This window comes from Pyxicephalus adspersus, chromosome 5 (genome assembly GCF_032062135.1).
Source record: "Pyxicephalus adspersus chromosome 5, UCB_Pads_2.0, whole genome shotgun sequence".
Classification (NCBI taxonomy): Eukaryota; Metazoa; Chordata; class Amphibia; order Anura; family Pyxicephalidae; genus Pyxicephalus; species Pyxicephalus adspersus.
The window spans coordinates 41,926,801-41,947,372 of record NC_092862.1 but is presented as its reverse complement, the minus strand read 5'-3'; the positions used below and the strand labels follow the sequence as shown (position 1 = coordinate 41,947,372).

Sequence of the window (20,572 nt, the reverse complement as noted above, 5' to 3'; positions counted from 1 at the left end):
AAAAATGTAGAAAGTGAAAAAGTTTGTTGGCTAAATGGTTAGTTTTCTGGCTGCATTTTTAGTCCTGAAAATAGTTCACAGAAGGGCTTTGCATGGAGCTCCAATTTTCTACTCTTATTTGGGATGGGTCTTTTTCAAGTGCTATGTTTTCCACCTACTACTTGAAAACCTTCTATGGTATTTGGCTAACAAGCATATTGAGTCTCTATAGCTATGAAAGTAAAAATCTAAGTTTCCCTGGGGAAAATATGTTAGAAAACATTAGTGAACCTTTTCTCAACACCTCATGGAAACCAATTCCTTCCCTAAATAACTCACTTGAAAACATAAAAGCTGATTGCTTTACTCTTTGCTAATTTGTTGTGTGAAACAACGTTCTCCCAGGTTTCATTTGTAGGGTCTAAGTAATTGGTTGCTTATACTGGGTAAACAAATAAATAATCACATTCGAAAGGGAGAAAGACATATATTCTGTGTAAGCTCTGACTCTATCCAACATGGAGTTTACATGGGGCTTGGACTCTTTGACAGAGGGACAAAGCACCAAAGAAACATGGTGGAGCAGAGTATTGGAGGGTGTGGGATTGCCTCTTCAAAAATAGCCAAAAGCACAAAGTCTCTAAAGTATAACTTTTTTTTTCATTTTTGGTTTGTACTGGAAAAAGGGGAGTAAAATAATAATAATCGATAATCGAGAAAGCATTTTATAATACAATTTACTTTATGTATACCAAAGATATCTTACATGGCTGTCTGGCATTTACAACAATGATCCTATGCCCGCTTAGATACCCACAAAATTAGATAATACTTATATCTGGATTAGTTGGATAATGCATTTCTTGTTTATGGGACAACCTACATTTTAATAGGCATTTCAGCCAGGGGTGCTATTTTAAATTTTGACTTGCATACATACAGAGGCTTGATTGAACATTTAGTTGTTTTCTGAACATAGTGTTTATACCATGTATTAGCAGTAAGAGGAAGTGAATAAAATGAAAATAGCTGTCAATAGCTGAGATGTGACAGCTCTACAGACTCTTAGGGATGGGCATTCCATTTACAATCTAACCTATGCAGAAGGTAATTAAATGTTTATAAAACACGTTTTTTTAATTAATTAAGTCATAAAAACCAAAAATGCGGCCGCTGGCATTCACTAGGAAATTGTACAACAATTGTTATTTTAGAAAGCAGAAGCATTTGCCAATGAGGATGAGGGACGCCCATCAAATGACTGTCTTCTGATCTATGACAATGAAGGAGTTGGAAGCCCAGCTGGATCTGTGGGGTGCTGCAGTTTTATTGCGGATGACTTGGATGATGCCTTCTTGGATACACTAGGACCAAAATTCAAAACACTAGCAGAAATATGTATTGGTACAGAGATTGATGTTCCTGGGGGTAATCAGCCAAGATCATTTCCTAGTGTTCCAATAGTAGAAACTGATACAAATGTTGTCTTAGGTGAGCCTACTGTAAATTTTCATGGTAACCGTACAGTTAACAGTTCTACCTTTGTTACTGAAAGCTCATTTTCACCTGCTAACCTCCAACCAACTATGCCTGTACCAGAAACAATCATTCCAAACAATGTATTTGTAACTGAAACCTACACAACCACTGAAACCCCCAGGATACCAGTTGTCCGTGCTGTGGAGCCTACAAGCATTCTGGTGACAGAAAGGGTGCTTGGCTCAACATCTACCCCACATGCAGTATTTACAAATGTACCAAATAGCTCCAATGTCCTTGTAACAGAGAGGGTTCTCCGTCCAACATCTGGTGTTCATGAACTTATAGAATTACCAAATTTGCCCAGTCTACCTGATGCATCCAATGTTGTTGTAAGGGAACGTGTTGTAGCTCCCAGTACCGGAAGGCAGTCAAACACATTTAACTTCCCAGACATTACTGATACCCAGAATGTAGTAGTCACTGAGAGAGTAATACAGCCAATCACCACTGAGAGAGTAATACAGCCATTCACCACTGAGAGAGTAATACAGCCAATCTCTAATCTTCAAGAAGGTTTAAGCATTCGTCCTGACATGGGTAGTTCTCAAAATATATATGTAACAGAGAAAACTGTACGGTCTGTCCCAGCTACAACAACTATGTTGAGTGCAGACCCTTTGCTGATGCAACAAGTAGGTTCCACATCTCCTAGTTTAACCCGCAGCTCTGTTAGGACATACAGCACAGTCCAATACACCAAAAAGTAAAATTGTTCATGTAGACAAAAAGACCATGTAAATGATTTCCCTAAAAAGTACTAACCAATACAAGGAGGGACTATTTAATGGAAATGTCAACCACAAATCAGAAATGCTCTTTAATCAGTCTCAATTGGCCATGTCAAACAGATATTTTTATGTTGATTTTTTATTAGATTTTTTTACTGAGGTTTAACAAAGAAAGTTTAGCAAAACCCCAGATGTTTATTTAAGAAAAGTTCCACTTCCTATGTAAATTTTGTAGTTTGTTAAGGCTTGTTTTATGGTATTAAACTATTGTTAGCTGAAATTACAAATGTTTAAAATTACTAGGTGATTTATCTAGAATTAGGTAGGTTTCTTTCTCAAAAAACATCATTTGGTTCCATAAAAATTATTTCTATTACATTAATTTTTTTATATTTTGACATGTCAAATATATATTTTAATAATTTGAAGAACTGTATTTCTGTTTGAGGTCATTGCTATTAAACCAATATTTTAATTTATACAATTATACTTGAAAAAGATATTGTAGGCACTTGTGCAGTTGTATGTATTGTAAGAGGATATTACCAAAGCCTGTGAATATTCTTGGCTTGTCACTGAAATTATTGTCACTGAAAATATCCCCATATAACTGGTCAGAAAAGATCATATTATGTAGGCTAAATGGTGTTTTTAAAGTGTTTCTCCATTTTTTATTTTGTGAAAATAAACAATTTCCACTTTGTTGGTAAAAAACTCATATTTAGATTCTCATCACTCTCTATTTTTTCTAAGGACTGGCCTTGGGAGTAATTTAAAAATAGTAAATTACATTTCTGGAGCAGTCCCTATTTATGCCATGGTTACAAAGAATCTAAATGTTTTTCTTTTGTCAGTATTAAAAAAATTATGGTCAGGCACCGTAAATTACAAAATGGTTAATGTATATGTAGCAGTTATAAATACTATACTGCAAATGCTTCATAAAAGTGGAGTTACCCTTCAAACACATGCCTTTTAGTTAGTTCATATATTTGCAGTAAAAATAAAAATTAAATACAAAAAAAAGCAGAATGTGACACCCATCTTATAACATTAGATTCACATTATTATCTTGCCTACTGGAATATTTTTAATGTAATTGTACTTTATTTTTATATGTCCCACTGAAAGTCTGTGGTGAGAACCAATTCTATGTAAAATATGTACATTTGTGCTGTGCTGTAAATATAAAAATGTCATACATGTTTGCCATTTACTAGACTGTAAAAAGAATCTTACTTACAATTGTGATACGGTTTACAACAAAATAGATTACTATTACCTAAACGAATATTGTTTCATAGACTTAGTCGGTTTAAGGGAAACGTCAAAAATAAACATTTGGGCCCTGATTTATTAAAGCTCTCCAAGGCTGGAGAGAATACACTTTCATCAGTGATCAGGTCCAGGATTCAAAACTTTTGCTGGTTAATAGCAAATGATTTTTAAAATTCCTTTTTGTGTTTTCTGGATCACCCAGCTTCACTTCTGAAAGTGTATTCTATCAAGACTTTAAGAGCTTTAGTAAATCAGGGCCTTGTTCTTAGGCCGCCTAAATATATAGGAACTGAATCACAAAATTTGGAACTGAGAAAAATAAAAAAAATAATAAGGTAACCCCAAAGCATTTAGTATAGAATAGATCAAATTGCATAATTCAATACAACTGTAAATGTAGCTTGAATACCCACAGCACATTCACTATAGAATATGTATTTTTTCCAGAAAGTAGGACCATAGTTAAAGGAAATGAATTTTATAAGTTTTTCCATTAGTTTTATTTATGAATACGCCTGTAGGAAAAAATAATTTAAGTTTTTTTATGTTGTTCATCAAAAGTGTTCTGTGCTACCTGAGATGTGTAAATGTAGAAAGATGCAAAAACGTTGAACGGTGCAAATATACTTTAATGTAATATAAAGGTATTAAGTAGACATGAGCAAAATTACAGAGAAGAGCACAATATAAAAAGTGCTAATTCTGTTTAAATTATTATGCCCTATAATGTGTTTTAACTTGAGTGTTTTTGTGAGGGACAGAAAACAGAAACATTAGTTATCATTCATAACACTCACCTCCTGCCAGCCGCATAGTAAACATAGCACACTCTTTTTACTTGTGTCCTTGTCCTGCGCTCATCTCAACTGGCACAGAACGAAAAAAAATAATTGACTAAAATCACCATTCAATGGTTTATAAATATACCCCTAAAGTATAAGTCCAGCTATGTTCTTTTCTTTTTATGTGGCTAGAGTAGGAGAGGGTTAGGACTATTTCTGAGGTTTTATTACTATCTGGGGCTTTGCTAGACAAATTTTTTCTTTCATATAGCCTCAACAGCATTTTCTGTCATAGGGGAAGTGGGGGAAAATCTTTAAAAGAAATACAGACATCAATAAAAAAAAGCCATAGAAGAATAAATCTGGCCCACACATTTATTGTCAATGCAGGGTGCACAGACCATCAGTGGTACTGAAATCAGCACATCAATGTTCCCATTAAAAAGCATGCTGAGCAGGTTCAAAAACTGAATTTTTAAGGACTCCCTGGTCCCAATATTTAAAGTTACAATCATATAGAGTAAAGTGTTGATCGGATTTCTAGTCTATCTATAAACTACTAAAAAAAAGAACCTTTCTTTATGTCTGTGTTGGAGATTTACCCTTACTTCAGGTCTGGTAAACAAGTCAGCAAGACAGTAAATTAGGTAAAATATCTATCTAATAAAACTCCAAATAGTTTTACAAACCCAATTATTTCCCACTTTATACAAAATTTGGAGATACCGATTACTGAGTACTAGCATATGTAACTGAATATTATAAGGAAATAATGCTTCTCCCAATAAAAGTGTACAGTAATAGGACAGATAATTGTGTTTTGTTGATACATAAATGTGGGGTTCCCTCATATGTAGTTCTGTAAACTACTTTTTACATTCTGAGGATACCGGTACATAAAACTCTTGAAGCTTATTTAGGTAAATAGCAGTTGCTTTAGGCTTTTCAGTCTATTTCTGTCTATACATCTTTGCTGGAAGTGTTCTGAGGACTGTGGTTCAACTAGACCTTGAGGGATTCCTAGTTGTTTTTAGAGTTTATACGCAGGTTTTTCTTTGTTCCTGCTTCTTTCCAAGTAGCACAATGTTTTATACTAGTAGAAATGAATATTAGACCTTTGATGTTGTATTTTTCAGGTGTCTTGGCTTGGTGTTTTATAAGCAGTGTTCTCTTTACATGGCTTTATTCACATCTTGTTAGTTTATTGAAGTGTCAAACCTACTTAGATGTCAGATTGCTGTTTTCCTTGGTTGGGTACTGGGGTTTATGTAATTAATAACAGCATTGTAAATAAGCAGTGGAGTTAAATTAGTAAAGTTGCTCCACACTCTGCAATCATCCTCTCAGTAAACAAGCATTGTAGATGGCAACCTGTTCAATAAATAATTATTGTTGCTTTATTTTCCAAAAATGTGTAAAATAATTCATTTTAGGAGTTTAATGGAATAACTGCAAATAAATGGTGATTATTAGAGACAGCAGACTTATCTTTGATACCACAGATACACTGTACCTGAAATGACTTTTTTCTATTCCGTTTGATCATGCTTGTGCATACAGCTACAATAGGATAGCAGCTAGATAATTACATTATTTCAAGTATAATTTACTATCAAAGTATTTAGGCTTGCATTTTCAAAAAATAATTAATTAAATTAGTTGGTTGTCTCAAAGCACTGGATAATTACTGACGAAAGAGAACTTGACACATTAAACTGGCTTGTCATATGTGATTCTATAGCTTTTGAAGTCTGTGTTCTTGTTGTTGTTGTTGTTGTTTTTTTTTTTTTTTATTGAAATAGTTGTTTTTTTTTCTGTGTTTACAGTTTAGACAGAAAGATTTAATTACTGAGGAGTTTGTCAGACCAGGGATACTTTTTGTTTATTACATACATGAAAGAAAACTTTAATATTGTTGATGCATTATAATCTAATTATTGTATATTTTTAAGTCTTTATGTCTTTGTAGTTTTTGAAAGGATCCTGTCATGAGAGAAATGGGTAGGCAGCTACTTCTGACCTCTGTCAAAGAACGCTAATTTGCTGACTGATACTCTTGTTTTGTTTTCAGCATTTACTCAGTCAAGAGCTTTGATATATTTAGGGTGTAAGGGCTGTTCACTTAGCTAAGTGTAGGTTACTTTTTTACACTTTGTTAAAGCAACACCCTCCACTTCTCTGACCTGGAACATATAAGATATAAAATAATATAAGAGACAAATGAGTTCCCTAACTCTCATCTGCTTCAGCCTAGTTCCAGGTCTTTGACTGAGATACAACCATAGCACCATTATTTTAAAAAGTAAACAAGCGGCCTCCATTGTTCTCTCACAACAGGGACTGCCTCTAAAATACAGATGTACCTAAAAAGAAAAGAACAAATACTCCTCCTGTTGACCTTGCTGTGACCACTGATGTGAAGAAGAGAAATTGTCCCATTACGTCTTTGTAGATACTGACACTTCTAGGGAAGTGGATCTCCTGTGTCCCCTACAGTGTTTAATGGTTACATCCACTGACCCCTCTTTCCTGGGTACAGGACACATTGGTGATGTAGGGGTCAGCAGGAAGAAGCATAGAAAGCAGTGGAGGGCACATAACACAGACACTCCTAGAAGTGTCATTCTCTGCACAGACTTTTGGGGACAACTCTTCCTCATCGGGGATGTTTAGCATCACAGGCAGGGGGAGAAGTAGTTATTTGCAGCAAAGTTGCTTTTATGTATACTTATTAATGTGTTAACAATATGTAAATGTTATATTTTAATGTGTAATTCATAGCTAAGATAAATTAGCAAATGCCAACAAATATATGATAGTACTTTACTTGCCTATATTACTTTATTTAAAAATTAGAGTTAGCATAAAACAATACAATAGTCAATAGAGCATCTGTTTCCCCCTAAGCATGCCCAATGATTTTCATGTGCAGTGGGGGGGAGTATGACCTGTAAAATTTGGTCATTGTTGAGCACGACCCATAATTTACAGCTGGGCTGATATAAATTAGGCCATCAAATTAACACCAATTTGTGTTTTTTGAGTAACCAGTGCATGTGCTACTTATTATCTATTGTTTTTCCCTGTTGGTTAAAGTTTATGCTATTATTGAAAAATTCACTTGCACTTTATTGCAAAATATTAGTTCCTCACCAAAACAATTGCAGAACTGGCAAGTTTTTTTTTAATCTGTCAATAGAATTTATTGTAGTTACAAAAATATTCCCTGCAATTTTTATGAACAAACCTTCATGCAATATTTTTGTATTTTAACAATATTTTAATAAAGCACTTTTAAATAAATATACCTTTTGTAGACTATTATTAATATCATATACGCTTTATTTCAGAATAATATGGTAATATGTTTACTATTGTTTAAAAGCAGACAATCTAGACAACACAAATTACCTTTGACAAAAGCTCATCACAGAAAAGACAGCTTCACAATTGCCAGTGTTTGTGTGCTTTGTTGTAAATCTTATCACTCAACAAGCTCCTGTGTGTATGTCTTGCATTCCATTTCTTGCACCATCTGTGTGACCTGTGTGGATAAAAAAATGTTAGACTGACATTCCAAAGACGCCTTTTTAAGAACAGTGATGGAGCTTGAGCTTTGGGAAAATACATATGAATATATTTAGAAACAGAGGTTCAAAATATTAGGTAATTCATTATCCAACCACATACACACTTGGCCACACATATGTATACACGTTCACATAGAATTGGGTAGGGCAAGGAGAATGCCATTTTAAAGACCCAGGTTGTAGAGCTATTGCAAAGCCCCAAAGCTACCAAAATTGCTAGGAGTATTGGTGTCAGGCACCTACTTAATATATCCTAATAAAATATTATAAAAGTAATAAACATCTAAAAACAATAAAACCAAACTGCCTCATGTCACTGCTTAAGTAAAGTAGCTTCATTTCTAATACTTTCACCTACTAATTTGCCTTTTCAGAAGTTATATACAAATGCAGCACTATCAGACTTTAAACCCTGTAGAAAGTTTGAGCCCAATTAAATATTATTTAAATTTGTATCAAATGTGCTTGCTTTAATCTACGAGTTTCACAGTCTATGTGATTCAGTGTTTCACAGATCCAGATGGGAGAAGCCAAAATAATTATTTTGCCCACCGAATAAAAGAAACCTGCTTCTTTTTTGACCTAATAGAAGGTATGTAAATACTATACCATTAAAAAAAGTGTTGTTTTGACTTTTGTAGAATTTGCCTAATTACACTCTTGTTTTTATTATTCAGGTGAAGAACTAAGCACCGGTAAGTACATTTTAATATAATATTACCTATATGTATATGTATGTATATACATGTTTTGGTAAACTTTAGTGTAAGAACACTTTTAGTTTTAGGATAGACATTTTAGGATAACATGAAGCTGCCATACCAATAGGCACCCATCGGGGCACATACATAATACTTCCATAGAGCTGCAATATTGATCCCAAAATCAAGCACCAGAGGTCTAACCTTAACTGAGTGTGTTCTTGATATGAAGCTTGTGGCAGTCACATCCCTGCAGAGTAAAAAAGATGAATCCAGTTCCTGAAAATCTGGGGAAACATGTTAAGACACAGATATGTTTTACATTTAGAGGTGTGGATTCATTTTTACAACAGCTTCTAATTCTAAAATGTGCAGCATAGCATCACAGATTAAGTCCCCACCCTAGACCTGGAGCACTTTGTCGGTGAACATATTTTCTTTTCAAAGGTTTGAGCTTCAGCCAAGTTGAAAAAAAACATAATGATTGCCCGCCTCTAAACATTCTGTACAATGCAGTTATTCCAGAATGCAAGTAGGACAAATGTTCAGTACTTGCTTTATACGTTGATTGGATCACACATTCAATTTAAAAGAAAATATAAAAAAGGACCTTCAGTTTACTCATATGTTTGTTCAAAGTGATGCAATAATTTCATGACTAGTGCAGTTATATTACATTTACTTAATTTGGAGGTAGAAATCAGTCTGGCCTGTTTTGTAGATGATATGGTATTAAATGGTAGTAAATTCTTTTAATAAAATATATTGATCAAATATTGATCAGAAATTCTATGTTTGACCGATATGCAGCAGAAGCTGCTCTCCAACAACTGACATGGAAGTGCTCTTCCTTCTTTTAATCAATAGGTGCATAGTTGTAACCAGGTAAATGATTGACATCAAGAAGCTATTGATTGCATACAATGACCCATCAACCACTGTATCAAGTGTGTTATGTTAGGATCATAAGGTTAAAATAAAGGCTGCCGATTAGGATAGAAGTGTAACTGATCTTAGCTTAAATGTTGCATAAATTATAAATGAGTAGCAGGACAGCTGTCAACTTACTCACTACACCAATAAGCTTAGGTGCTGTGGATAGAACTAGTGAACATCATAGTTTTTTTCTAGAATGCTAACTTTAGAGGATCATGGTTAACACTACTGTTCTGGATGTATTTTTACATGCAAACTCATTTTTTATTTTTGCTGTCTCAACAAGTTCCCTAATGTGGCCTCTGTCTACCTCCAGGCACAGTGACATGAGCTGCTATAGCTGTAGTTATGTTACTAATAAGTAGCATATTCACTAGGATTTAATCCAGAACATTAAATCTGTTCTAGGACAAATAAACCAACATATCTCTGAAATGCTGGTTTATTTGTTATGAACACCAGTAAATATTTTGGAGCTAATCTTGGTGTGCAGACTTGTTACTATATTTGAATTACAGATGACATATTTTAGATGTTACAGTAAAAGAAATCAAGGGTAAAACTTCCAGTAGGGACCCCTATACTAGTTGTTTGCCTGTTGTGGTCCCCTGGGACAGGTGATGTCCTAATCTTATCATACTATTTGAAAGATGTTTTGGCCTTACATACACTTCAAACATTTTAGAATTTGCTTGCTTTGGTTTAGAGGTTTTGTGTTGAAAAGGATTTATTTAACAAAAATATATTCAGCATTTGTGCAACTACACTGTTTGGGTTATCTGTCTCTCCTGCTGGTGGTGCTGAATACCTGGTTACGATGAACTTCCACTGGCCACCAGCAAATGGCCACTTCCAGGAAAAACTCATTATGCAAACAGCTGGGAGCTCCCTATTTTAGGTATTGCCTTACCTTGAGTCATTGCCAGATCCTCATGGTTATTTGGCCTGCTCCCTGCTGGGCGCTCTGGCCCTGATCCTGTTTCTTGTCCTAAGAGCTGTGATCCTGAGCTGACCTGACTAAGTTTGTTAGTCAGTTGTTTTTGGCTGTGTTTGTAATTTTCCCGATTGTCACAGATTTGTTCACATTATTTGTTCATATTGGCACAATTCTTAAAATAAACTTGATTTCACCCAAACCTGGAAGTAGTAGGTTTTTGCAGCTGGAGGCTAACCACAGCATTGTCACCTCCAGGTGGATCCTCTGTATCTAAGTAGGCTTATTTATGTGGGGAGGCTGACAACAGTCACCTGGAGGTTGTTACAAGTACTAAATAATGGAACGTTTATGAGTAAAAATGCCATGGCTTTTTCTTTATTATTACGGGTGAATTGAATTTACACAAGAGACTGTGCCCCCCTATTTCCTCTGCTTTTGTATGTAACTACATATTAGCAGCAAGCTAAAACTGAATACAGTTTACTTTCATAGTCGGCTGTACAGAGTTAAATAATGTGATCTGTCATTTTAATAGTGTCCTCATCACAAATTTATTTAGTAGGGAAATACAAAGGGTAAATGTTCAAAGTGCAAATTAAATAACAGTCAAACATTTTCTTAAATTCTGCAATCTGAACAGCCAGTATTCATTTACCAGAAAGCCAATGGCTAGTAGAGTTTTATACGTTTTTTTTTTTTTGTACTATGCACCTTAATCTTTGTCTTATTAACTAACGTGTGTGTATATAAATCTATATTATCATTGTTGTATATGTAAAGATCTTTACTATATATTTGTCTGTACGCAGTGATAGATATGCAGTATGTAAAGAATTAATTTCCATATATAAATAATTCCACATCGAACAGTTTACCAGTTTTGTCAGTGTATGCATATCAAGAGGAATGTATAATAGCCCTGAGAAAATCAGCACCATTTGCCTAGCACACATGACAAATGGTTTCTAAAGTTCAGCCTGAGCAACTAACTAAACCGGCCAAGTCACTTTTAAGGGAGTGTCTTTCATTTGTCAGACAAGCAAGGTGTGTCAGTATCTGCTTGCATGTGTGGTGGCTGTTTGCCAGTTGCCAAAAATCTGCAAAATAGTAAACCTTTTTGCACTAATCATATACAAATAGACATTTCTTTAGGGACATTATTAACAGAAAAAAATGGTGCTGTTAAAAAAAGAGTGCTTCCCATGGGCACTGTAACAGTTTAAGAATGGAAATAATTAGAACTTGATGAACTAGATGAAGAAGGCTCCATAGCAGGGTTGCCCACCCTTTTTAGGCTTGCAAGCTACTTTTTAAATGACCAAGTCAAAATGATCTACCAACAATAAAAATGCTAAACACATATTTATTTATATATATATATATACCGAGTATGACACATAAGTGACTGGAGCTAATGAGACATTGAATGGCAGAACATTGCACAGACATTGCACTACAAGACTGTAGTGACTAGTGCTAATCTGTACAAAGGTATATTGGCTGCCCAGCACTGCTCACCTCAGACTGCCCTTTCTGCCTCCCTCCCCACTCCCCACTGTTACATGAACCTTCTCACACAGAAAGACATTCCCAGCATCCCTATATACGTGTAGGCCGACTGCTAGAAAACAGCAGGGAGGGGTAAGGCAGGGCTCTGCGATTGACTCGGGTTGCCCTCTCAATCAATGTTTTGGGCACCCCTGCTCTATAGTATTGTTTTTTGTAATAACTAAAGGGTAGCTGATATCCTTTTAAATTTAGCCCATGTATACTGCAGTCACACACCTGTGTGACTGCTAGGTATCTAACTAGGCCATAACTGTTATAGTCAATTGGAGGGAAAGGCTGCATACATATGTACATTTATGTAGCTGGAATCCAACTTTTATGATTGTTTCCAGTGACAGAGAGTTGCAGATAAACGAATAAGCGGTTTACACACAGCCTTGTTCTGTTTTATTAAAAAGGGAGGGTATTTCTGGTAGTGTAAAACATAATAAAAATTATTGTAACGGCAAAAAGAGGGGAAGGATGAGCAAGCTGCACCCAGTTGTGGTCTCCTCTCTTAACTTATATTCCAGTAATTCCTCTTGGTCGTTCAGGGTTTTTTTCTGACAGATGCATGAATGATGTCAAACGACTACTATACACATTTCAGATTCTCGCCAGAAATGAACACAATCATTCCCCTCAGGTGAAAATCATAGCCTTAAGCCGCATACACATGTGTAATAGTCGTTGGAAAGGATCCTTTCCAAGGACTATCACTGCACGATGCATGAACGAGTGCTGTACTTACAGCATCATTCTGCTTTATGCAGAGGGGAGGGGGAGAGCGACAGAGCGGCAACCTGCTGCGCGCTCTCCCCCTCCCCTTGCATTAAGATCGGTAGTCGTTCATCGTCCGTGGATCTGCCAGGATGGTCGTTCGGACGATGGACGACTGGCGCTGTTCACCTCGCCAGATTCTCGATTATCAGACGAGAACCGTTGGACATGTGTACGTAGCTTAACTGTGCTCCTGTTGACACAGAAATATGGTTGCTGTGTAGCTATAGCAGTGTACAATGACTTTTGCATGACATGATTACTTTTACTCCCAAACTGATAAGGACCCTATGGAGAGCAAGCCTAATTTCCCTGTAATCTTGCTATTAACCTGTACTATAGTGTTTTTTAACTTTACACTTAATAAGCCATATAAGATGCCCCTATAACAATGCTGTTACATAGAATTACAAAGTTCTAAAGAGAGGTTATGTAGGATGGGTAGATAAGGACAAGGAGAAAGTCGATCAGGTTTGCACATTTCAACTTGAGATATTGAGCATTGTAAACATTATTTAACAAAAACCTAAGCATAGACAAAGTTCAAATTGCTTGCTGGAAACAAGTAAATTTTTTATTTATTGAACATAGGAAATTAAAAAAATATACATAAGCACTTGGATACTACAAATAGACAGAATGAGGGGCTTATTCTCAGACTGGGGACAATTTAGAAATTTCACAGTTCAGGCATGCAAGGGGTTTATAAAGAGAAGGAAAACAATTTAAAGAATACCAATGGCATTTAATGACAAGTGCACAGTCTCTAAACCTTTAGTAATTATATATATATATATATATATATATATATATATATATATACACATACTATATACATGCTGTAGTAGCTTCAAAGCTCTTGAAGACATATGGAGCAACATAGTTAAATATCCCAGACCGGTATCTATAGTTAACCAAGTGCTACACCATACCATCGTAACTGGTGTTTCTATCAAATTTACACAATATGCTATCTCTGTGTATATCCCCATACTAAAAACAGCATGAATTATTATACCACTGGATGGATTCTACTTCAAATGAGGACTACTAATGGCTGCACACACCAAACATTTCTCACACTCATGTGAAATATCTGTCTGTCACACCTTCATTTAGCATTTAGTTGTTAGTATGACCTAAAAAAACACAATGATACAAAACTATTTTATACATATGAATAATTTAACTACCATTGACTGTCCAAAAATCATGAATATGAGTTACTATGTTTTTGTTTTGTTTGTCTAATATGCATGTTAAAGGGATTCTTTTACTATAAATATTCCTGAGTGATTGTTAAGTTTCATATAGAGTTGGATATTATTCTACACTTCAGCTCTCGCATGGTAATGTTACTGTGAAAAAAAAATACATTTTATTTATTAAAGTAGCTCATTAAAAATGACAAAGTATTTTTCTGGTAAAAAGCATAAAAAAACCTTCCACCACCAAGCTTTACAGTTGGTGTGAGGTCATTCTCCTCCTGTTGTCTTTGGTTTATGCCAAACATATCTACTATTGTGACCAAACAAATCTAATATTATTATTATTATTATTAATAATAATAATAATAATAATATTGAACAGGATTTTCAAAGCGCCAATATTACGCAACGCTGTACATTAAATAGGGGTTGCAAATAACAGACAATGGCACAATCACTGATTTATCAGCCAGAGCACATTGTTCCAGAAGGCCAGGTCTTTGCTTGTATATTGTGTAGCCTTGTTCTTACCTACTATTTGGACTGCAAAAGGCTTTTTTCTAGCACATCCCTATAAGAGAAAAATTTTTGTAATCTTTTTTTTATTGTAGATGCATGCACGTTGACATGGATTGTTGAAAGAGTCACCTTCAATGAAATTGTCGGCTCTTGGTCTAAGTGTGCAGGGTTGGTCAGCTTTGAACAAATTAGAAGTTGTTAAATGTACATTTCTCTAGCATTATCCTACAATGGAATAACTGATTTGAAATAAATCTGTTGCCACATTCACAGCCATCCACAAACTTCCTTCTGAGGGCTCAGCAGAGCATTTTTTAACAGATTTGGTTGTTTTGGCACCTAAACACCCGATTCTAGCTTCATGATTTCAAAGTGGTGGTAAATGAAGTGGTGTTCTTTCTTTTTCCATGTGACAAATCTGCATCTTCATGAGATTAGATCGGGGTCGGCAAACATGGCCTTTAGGTCAGATACAGCCTAGCCAGTAGTTTGTTCTGGTCTAATGTCCCCTGGCTGATCCGGCCTAATCCTGGCCGGCAACCCACGGCGGAGCCGGAACAAACTATCGGGGCTAGAGCTGCATGCGGCTCTTGTGCCTCCATGTGGTGGCTCCCTTCCCTATTTACCATGGCCGGCGTTACCACTTCCGCCTCTGGGGTAAATAGGGAACATTATCTTTCCTCCATATGCATTGCGGAGGGTAGGGATTTCCCTTCAGGGGGCGTTCCTGGTGGGGGGTCGAGCCATTAGGGCAGGACTTGAGAGAGTCCGGCCTAGTGTGCTCCTGTCTACCCCTGAAATGACCTAGTGGCCAAAAAATTTGCTGACCTCTGAATTGGATGAATGAATATACCATGTCAAGATAAATAATTTACTAATTTCTACCAATATATCACCTTTATCTGTTGCAATGATTTAAAGTTTGACTGTTTAAAAGATGTTGAAAAAATGAGTTTCCATTGAGTTTGCCTATATTTTTTTTATATAATGTGTATGATACTGTGAAGTTAGGGGGACCACTCAATGGCTTCACTTCAGCAGAAAGTAACACAAAATGGTTTCATTTTAGCAATCAGCAAAACAACATGAGTCCTGTGAAGTTAGAAATTCAACATTCCTGCCACCGAAGTGGCTACACCAGGAGGGCACCGATACAGGTAGCACTGGGTGACAGTATCAGTGTTTCATCCAAAAACATGGAACTGCATTGATTTTCTGCTTTCAGCCCCACTCCTTTCTCCAAGACTGTCCCACCCCTTACTCCTGACTGACCCAGACATTCTAGTCTAAAAACCCAACCTGTACCAAGGTGGGATAGGAAAGCCCACCCAGATTCTTCCCACCTATTCCAGAGCCCATATAAGAAGCTAATCAAATAGCAACAACAGGTTGTACAGGTCTGTATATATTTATAAATAATTTACAGACCTGTACAACCTGTACAATATTAATACAGACATATACACAAACAAGTAAAAAAGAAAAAAACTTAAATTTATATTTTGTTCTTGGACAATTCTGTAATACCTTTTTTTTTCTCACTTTCCCCTAGCTACAAAGTAAAGAGTACACAGAAAACAGGCCGTTTCCATGGGGACACCATGACTCACTGCCACACCTGTGATTACAGTATCTACAGGTTAGTGCGAAGCATGTATAATACGTGTTCTGACCATTCTATGTCTTTATATAGCAGTACAAAGGTTCTTTTAATTGCTCTTTGTGATCTGTATGCTTTGTTGCAGCTAAAAACAATAAAGATATTGACTGGTCTATCTGGAAAGAAAATAAGGAGAGCATATGCCAGGAGTTATTTTATAAACCCTGACATGGGATTTAGAGTAATAGCTAAAACTTTGACTATGTTAATAGCTTTCTAACCTAGTTTATGATGAATGTATCTGCCTGTGTTGCAGTTGGCTAGGGTTTCCTCTTTCCTTTAAATTCTGCAAAACAAAACCTTATCAACAAATCTAATTGAAATCTAAAGGAGGCAAATCTTGTAGTTAGAAAAGCATAGGAGGTCTGTGCCCTAAAGTTGTAGTTGGTGCTTTAAATTTTTTTATATTTATATTAGCTCGGGATTCCCCTTTAGATTGCAACCCTTATCTAGGAATACAGCCTAGATGGCCAGAAAAGGGAGTGCAGCAAATGTGCGGACAAGCTTCCCGTACCAGACCAGTAAAGTTTTTATCACCTTTGGAAATGATGACCAACAATGTTCTTACTTTTAATTTGAGTCCCTGACTATGAGTAATGAAGCAGGTGAAATATAAAAAAAGCAAGGCAAGATGGTGTTTGCCAGCATTTATAAATTATTATTTCTATGCTGCATCCATATATCCATGGACAAACTAATTAATGTAATTGTCTCTTTTTTATAGAATATGTGTATTCAACAGAATTCAGAGTAAACAGTCATTGGAAATGTGTAGAAAGATTTGCATTTAAATTGCATTTTAATTTGAATCAAAGCAAAATTTTGTTTTTGGTTTAGGATAGTTATTTTCTTCTTTAGGCTTTTATTATATTTTATATATCTGTGCTGATGGCAGTGTCACTGGCTCCAAGAATAATTATCCACAGAAAAGCAAAACAGGAATTTTAGTTCATGGCAATGCTTTGGTTGTCAGTAGAACAGGAAGTGATAATACATTTCCATTTCCACATAGTCAAAAAAAAACTAGCAAGCCTTTTTACCTGCTCCACTCTACCAATCAAAAAAACAAATGGGGCTGGGTTTATTGGATATATTATTATAGCTTTTATTAACGGTAATAAATTAAATGTGGAGTAAGGGTAGTTCTGAACATTCTATAGTATTTATTCCTATAACCATGAACAATAGAGGATTTATGCATTGGTAAAATATCAAGAATGTTATGAAATTCTAAAGGTGTGAAAGGGGATGGAGAGAGAAAGCAACTAATGTTTGCACACGATAGGAAGGCAAATGTTTTGTAAGAAGCTATTAATAAGTGCTTCAGTAGATTGGGGTGTGTGAGGATTAAACTGATAGTCATAAAGGCCCCCATTATTTTCGCTAAATATGTTTGCATTTTCTACTAGGCTGGAGGATGGAGTGCCAGAAGTCAGGTCAAATGGAAGGGATTTTTAGAGTTGGCACATCTAGCTGCAATTTTCCTAACTAATTAAGCACCTTTTTTGGCATTGGGGGCATAGTGTGTGGCTTAGATATGCTTTAGGAGGGGCACGTAGCAATAGAATAATACTCTTAACAAGCCATCCCTCACCTCCGTAGCATTAAGCATTGTGGACAAATCAATCTTCAAAGTTTACAACAGAGGCACTGAAATCACAACTTCCTTCCTCTTTACTTTTAATGGGAACAGAGTTTTGACAGTCTATTGACTGAAGCCCACATTTACATTCTATTTGTGATCTTTGAAGTGGAAAAAAAACTTGCTTTACTCACCCATCTCCACGCCGATGCAGGGTACCTCCACTTTTTCTTCCTCCTTATGATCTACGGACATCTTTATTGACCGGGCTGAGATGACATAACTCCAGTTCATTCATTCCCATCAAGCACAGGGGAACCGGGTTGACAGGTATCCTAGTGACCAAAGCTAAGCTGGACATGCACAGCTCAGCATTTTTGGAGATTCCCAGAGGGGTCATGCAGGTAGGAGGGATCAGTGGAGCTCAGCTTTAAAAATGAAAAACTTAACAATAAACACATATATTAAGGAACAGCTTGTTTTAAAGCTCTTTTTGTTAAGAATATAAATATACTCTGATGTCCCTAAAAGTGGGCACGAGTGCACTTTAGAATTACCAAGGCAAAAGTTAGTACAGAATTAGTAGTTTGGACAATAAAGCGGTGTTCTTGGGATTCCACTATGCAGCTGACAAATGTGCACACTAAAGCAGAAAGACAGGTAGATTTACCTCCAATGTTCAGTTTCACATAGCAAAAGCTAAGGATCATCTTCTATTAGAGGTGTATCTAAGTATTTGCATAAACTCATAGAAACATGCTTTGCTGTCTAGACATTTTCCAGATACTCAATTGGTGTACTAATATCCATAGACAGAGTGCAAACCTGTGCAGTAATCTAAAACAAACAAAAACTAAACAGTAATAAGTGATTTTTTGATTGGATGACAGGCTACCTCGCCAGTAAATAGAATAGGTGGGTTCAATGGAAATGTTGTATTTATTTATGGGGATGCCAGGACCTGTCACTGTCTGGTTCATTTAGGTTTAGAGAAATAGTAATCAGCCTGGGAATGTATTCTGTATAGATGAGTCACTGGGCAGGAATGTCTCATGCTGATTCACCTCTGACATCACACTGCATGTCACCAATCTGGAGAAGTTATGATTAGCTAGGAGTTTGCCCAAAACAACCTGCTGACGCAGCACAGTTTGAAGCAAAACAATGTTTTTTGAAAACAAATTACACATTGCTATTAGCTACTCAATTTGTTTGTTTCTGCAACTGTGGACTAAAATACTTTCTTTAACATGTACCTTCATTAGAGTTATATACTTTGCATGATTCTGTCCACAACATATCAGTAATACCAAACTGCATTCCATTTTTCTGTCCTGAACTCTGCTTTGACTCCATCTTGTCGTGTACATCCTAGGCAAAGATGACCTGGTCCCTGGCTACCAAGCTTGTGCTGGTAATGAACAAACATGACTGCCGCCATATACATGGATAATCCCAAATTACATATAAAGCAATGCTCTTCACATTACCACACTTATACACAGCTAGCTGAACTTTGTGTATATGTGTATATACATGTGTATATAAAACATGGAAATATTTAATGTACAGCGCTGCGTAATATGTTGGCGCTATTTAAATCCTGTTTATTAATAATAATAATAATAATAATAATAATAATATAACTTACAAGACTAAATGCCTTCCATATATAAGTTATATCTTTTTTACTGAACTGTGCTTAAAGCAGAACTAAACCCCGATACTCACCTATCCATGTTCCCTCATAGGTAATGCCATCTTCCTTGTTTTTTATTCCTGGAGATGATCTTTGGCGATCTTGATTGGTCAGTCTCTCATTCCCGGCACAGGATTGCTGGCTTTGGCTGGCAACCAACACTTGCCTGCGCTTTCACAGCTCAGCAAAATATGACAGCTGGAAGTTGATCAGGCAGGAAAAAACAGTTACTGCAGAAGGGACATCACCTCTTTCTTTCTGCAATAACCATCTGCATGAATTGCAAATGTTTAAAGCAGGAGTTTAGTTCCACTTTAATACATTCTAAACACAAGGCGAGCCCAGTAAAACCCAGCTCTAAAAGGAAGAGTTTGTGAAGCACCTGAACAGTTCTCCAGTAAGTTGTAAACTCAGCACAACTTCACTAGATCAAAACCCATTTTCAGCCCTAGGGTGACAACGCTCACTCATTCTGCTGTATTTATGTATCCATAATATAGGGGGGAGGTGTTATGTAGGTAACAAAACCAAGAGAGGTTAATGATATTGTTTTTGGTTTAGGTCAGTTCAGTGCTTTGGAGGCACTGCAGACTTACTTTACCCCTGCACTGCTCAAATCTCAGGCTATGTTCAGATTGGCAGTGAGCTGGTAATGCTTCCTCAGTTGACACTTCCTTTTACTGTCCCACCTACAGCAGCCCATGTAGAACTAATAGCGACAGTAGTGAGTGGTCAGTACTGCTTGCTATAAAATGTGTAAATGCTACAGCACTATAGGCATCCAAGTAGCCGTCAGGAGGCAAATAGGAACGTTTGTTTTTCTAGCTAGCTTGAAATTAGCCTAAAGGTACTCGAGTTGGTTGCAAGTATAAATAAGTGTTACACATGAGTGTATTGCTAACACATGGTGTTCCTTAAATATTGATTGCAAAGACTCAAAGAGTAAAAAAAAAAAAAAATTGAGACTCAAAAAAAAAAAAAAATTGTTTTGGGAGCACATAACTGATATAGGCACATAAGATGAACTTTGTGATCTTTATTAAATTCTACTTATTCTGTTGTCACAATATGTAATACAGCAGTCATACAGATACTTCTGTGCC

General features: G+C 36.1%; 1 protein-coding gene across 1 annotated transcript in view; it reads left to right on the top strand.

Annotated features, from left to right (window-relative positions):
• Nucleotides 1-7,817, top strand: part of LOC140330820 (desmoglein-4-like) — a 32,457-nt gene extending 24,640 nt beyond the window's left edge. Inside the window, exon 16 of the mRNA XM_072411283.1 lies at nucleotides 1,194-7,817. Coding sequence (XP_072267384.1) covers nucleotides 1,194-2,228 — 1,035 coding nt within the window. The 3' untranslated portion in view covers nucleotides 2,229-7,817. The remainder of the gene's footprint in view (nucleotides 1-1,193) is intronic.
• Nucleotides 7,818-20,572: the final 12,755 nt, after the last annotated feature.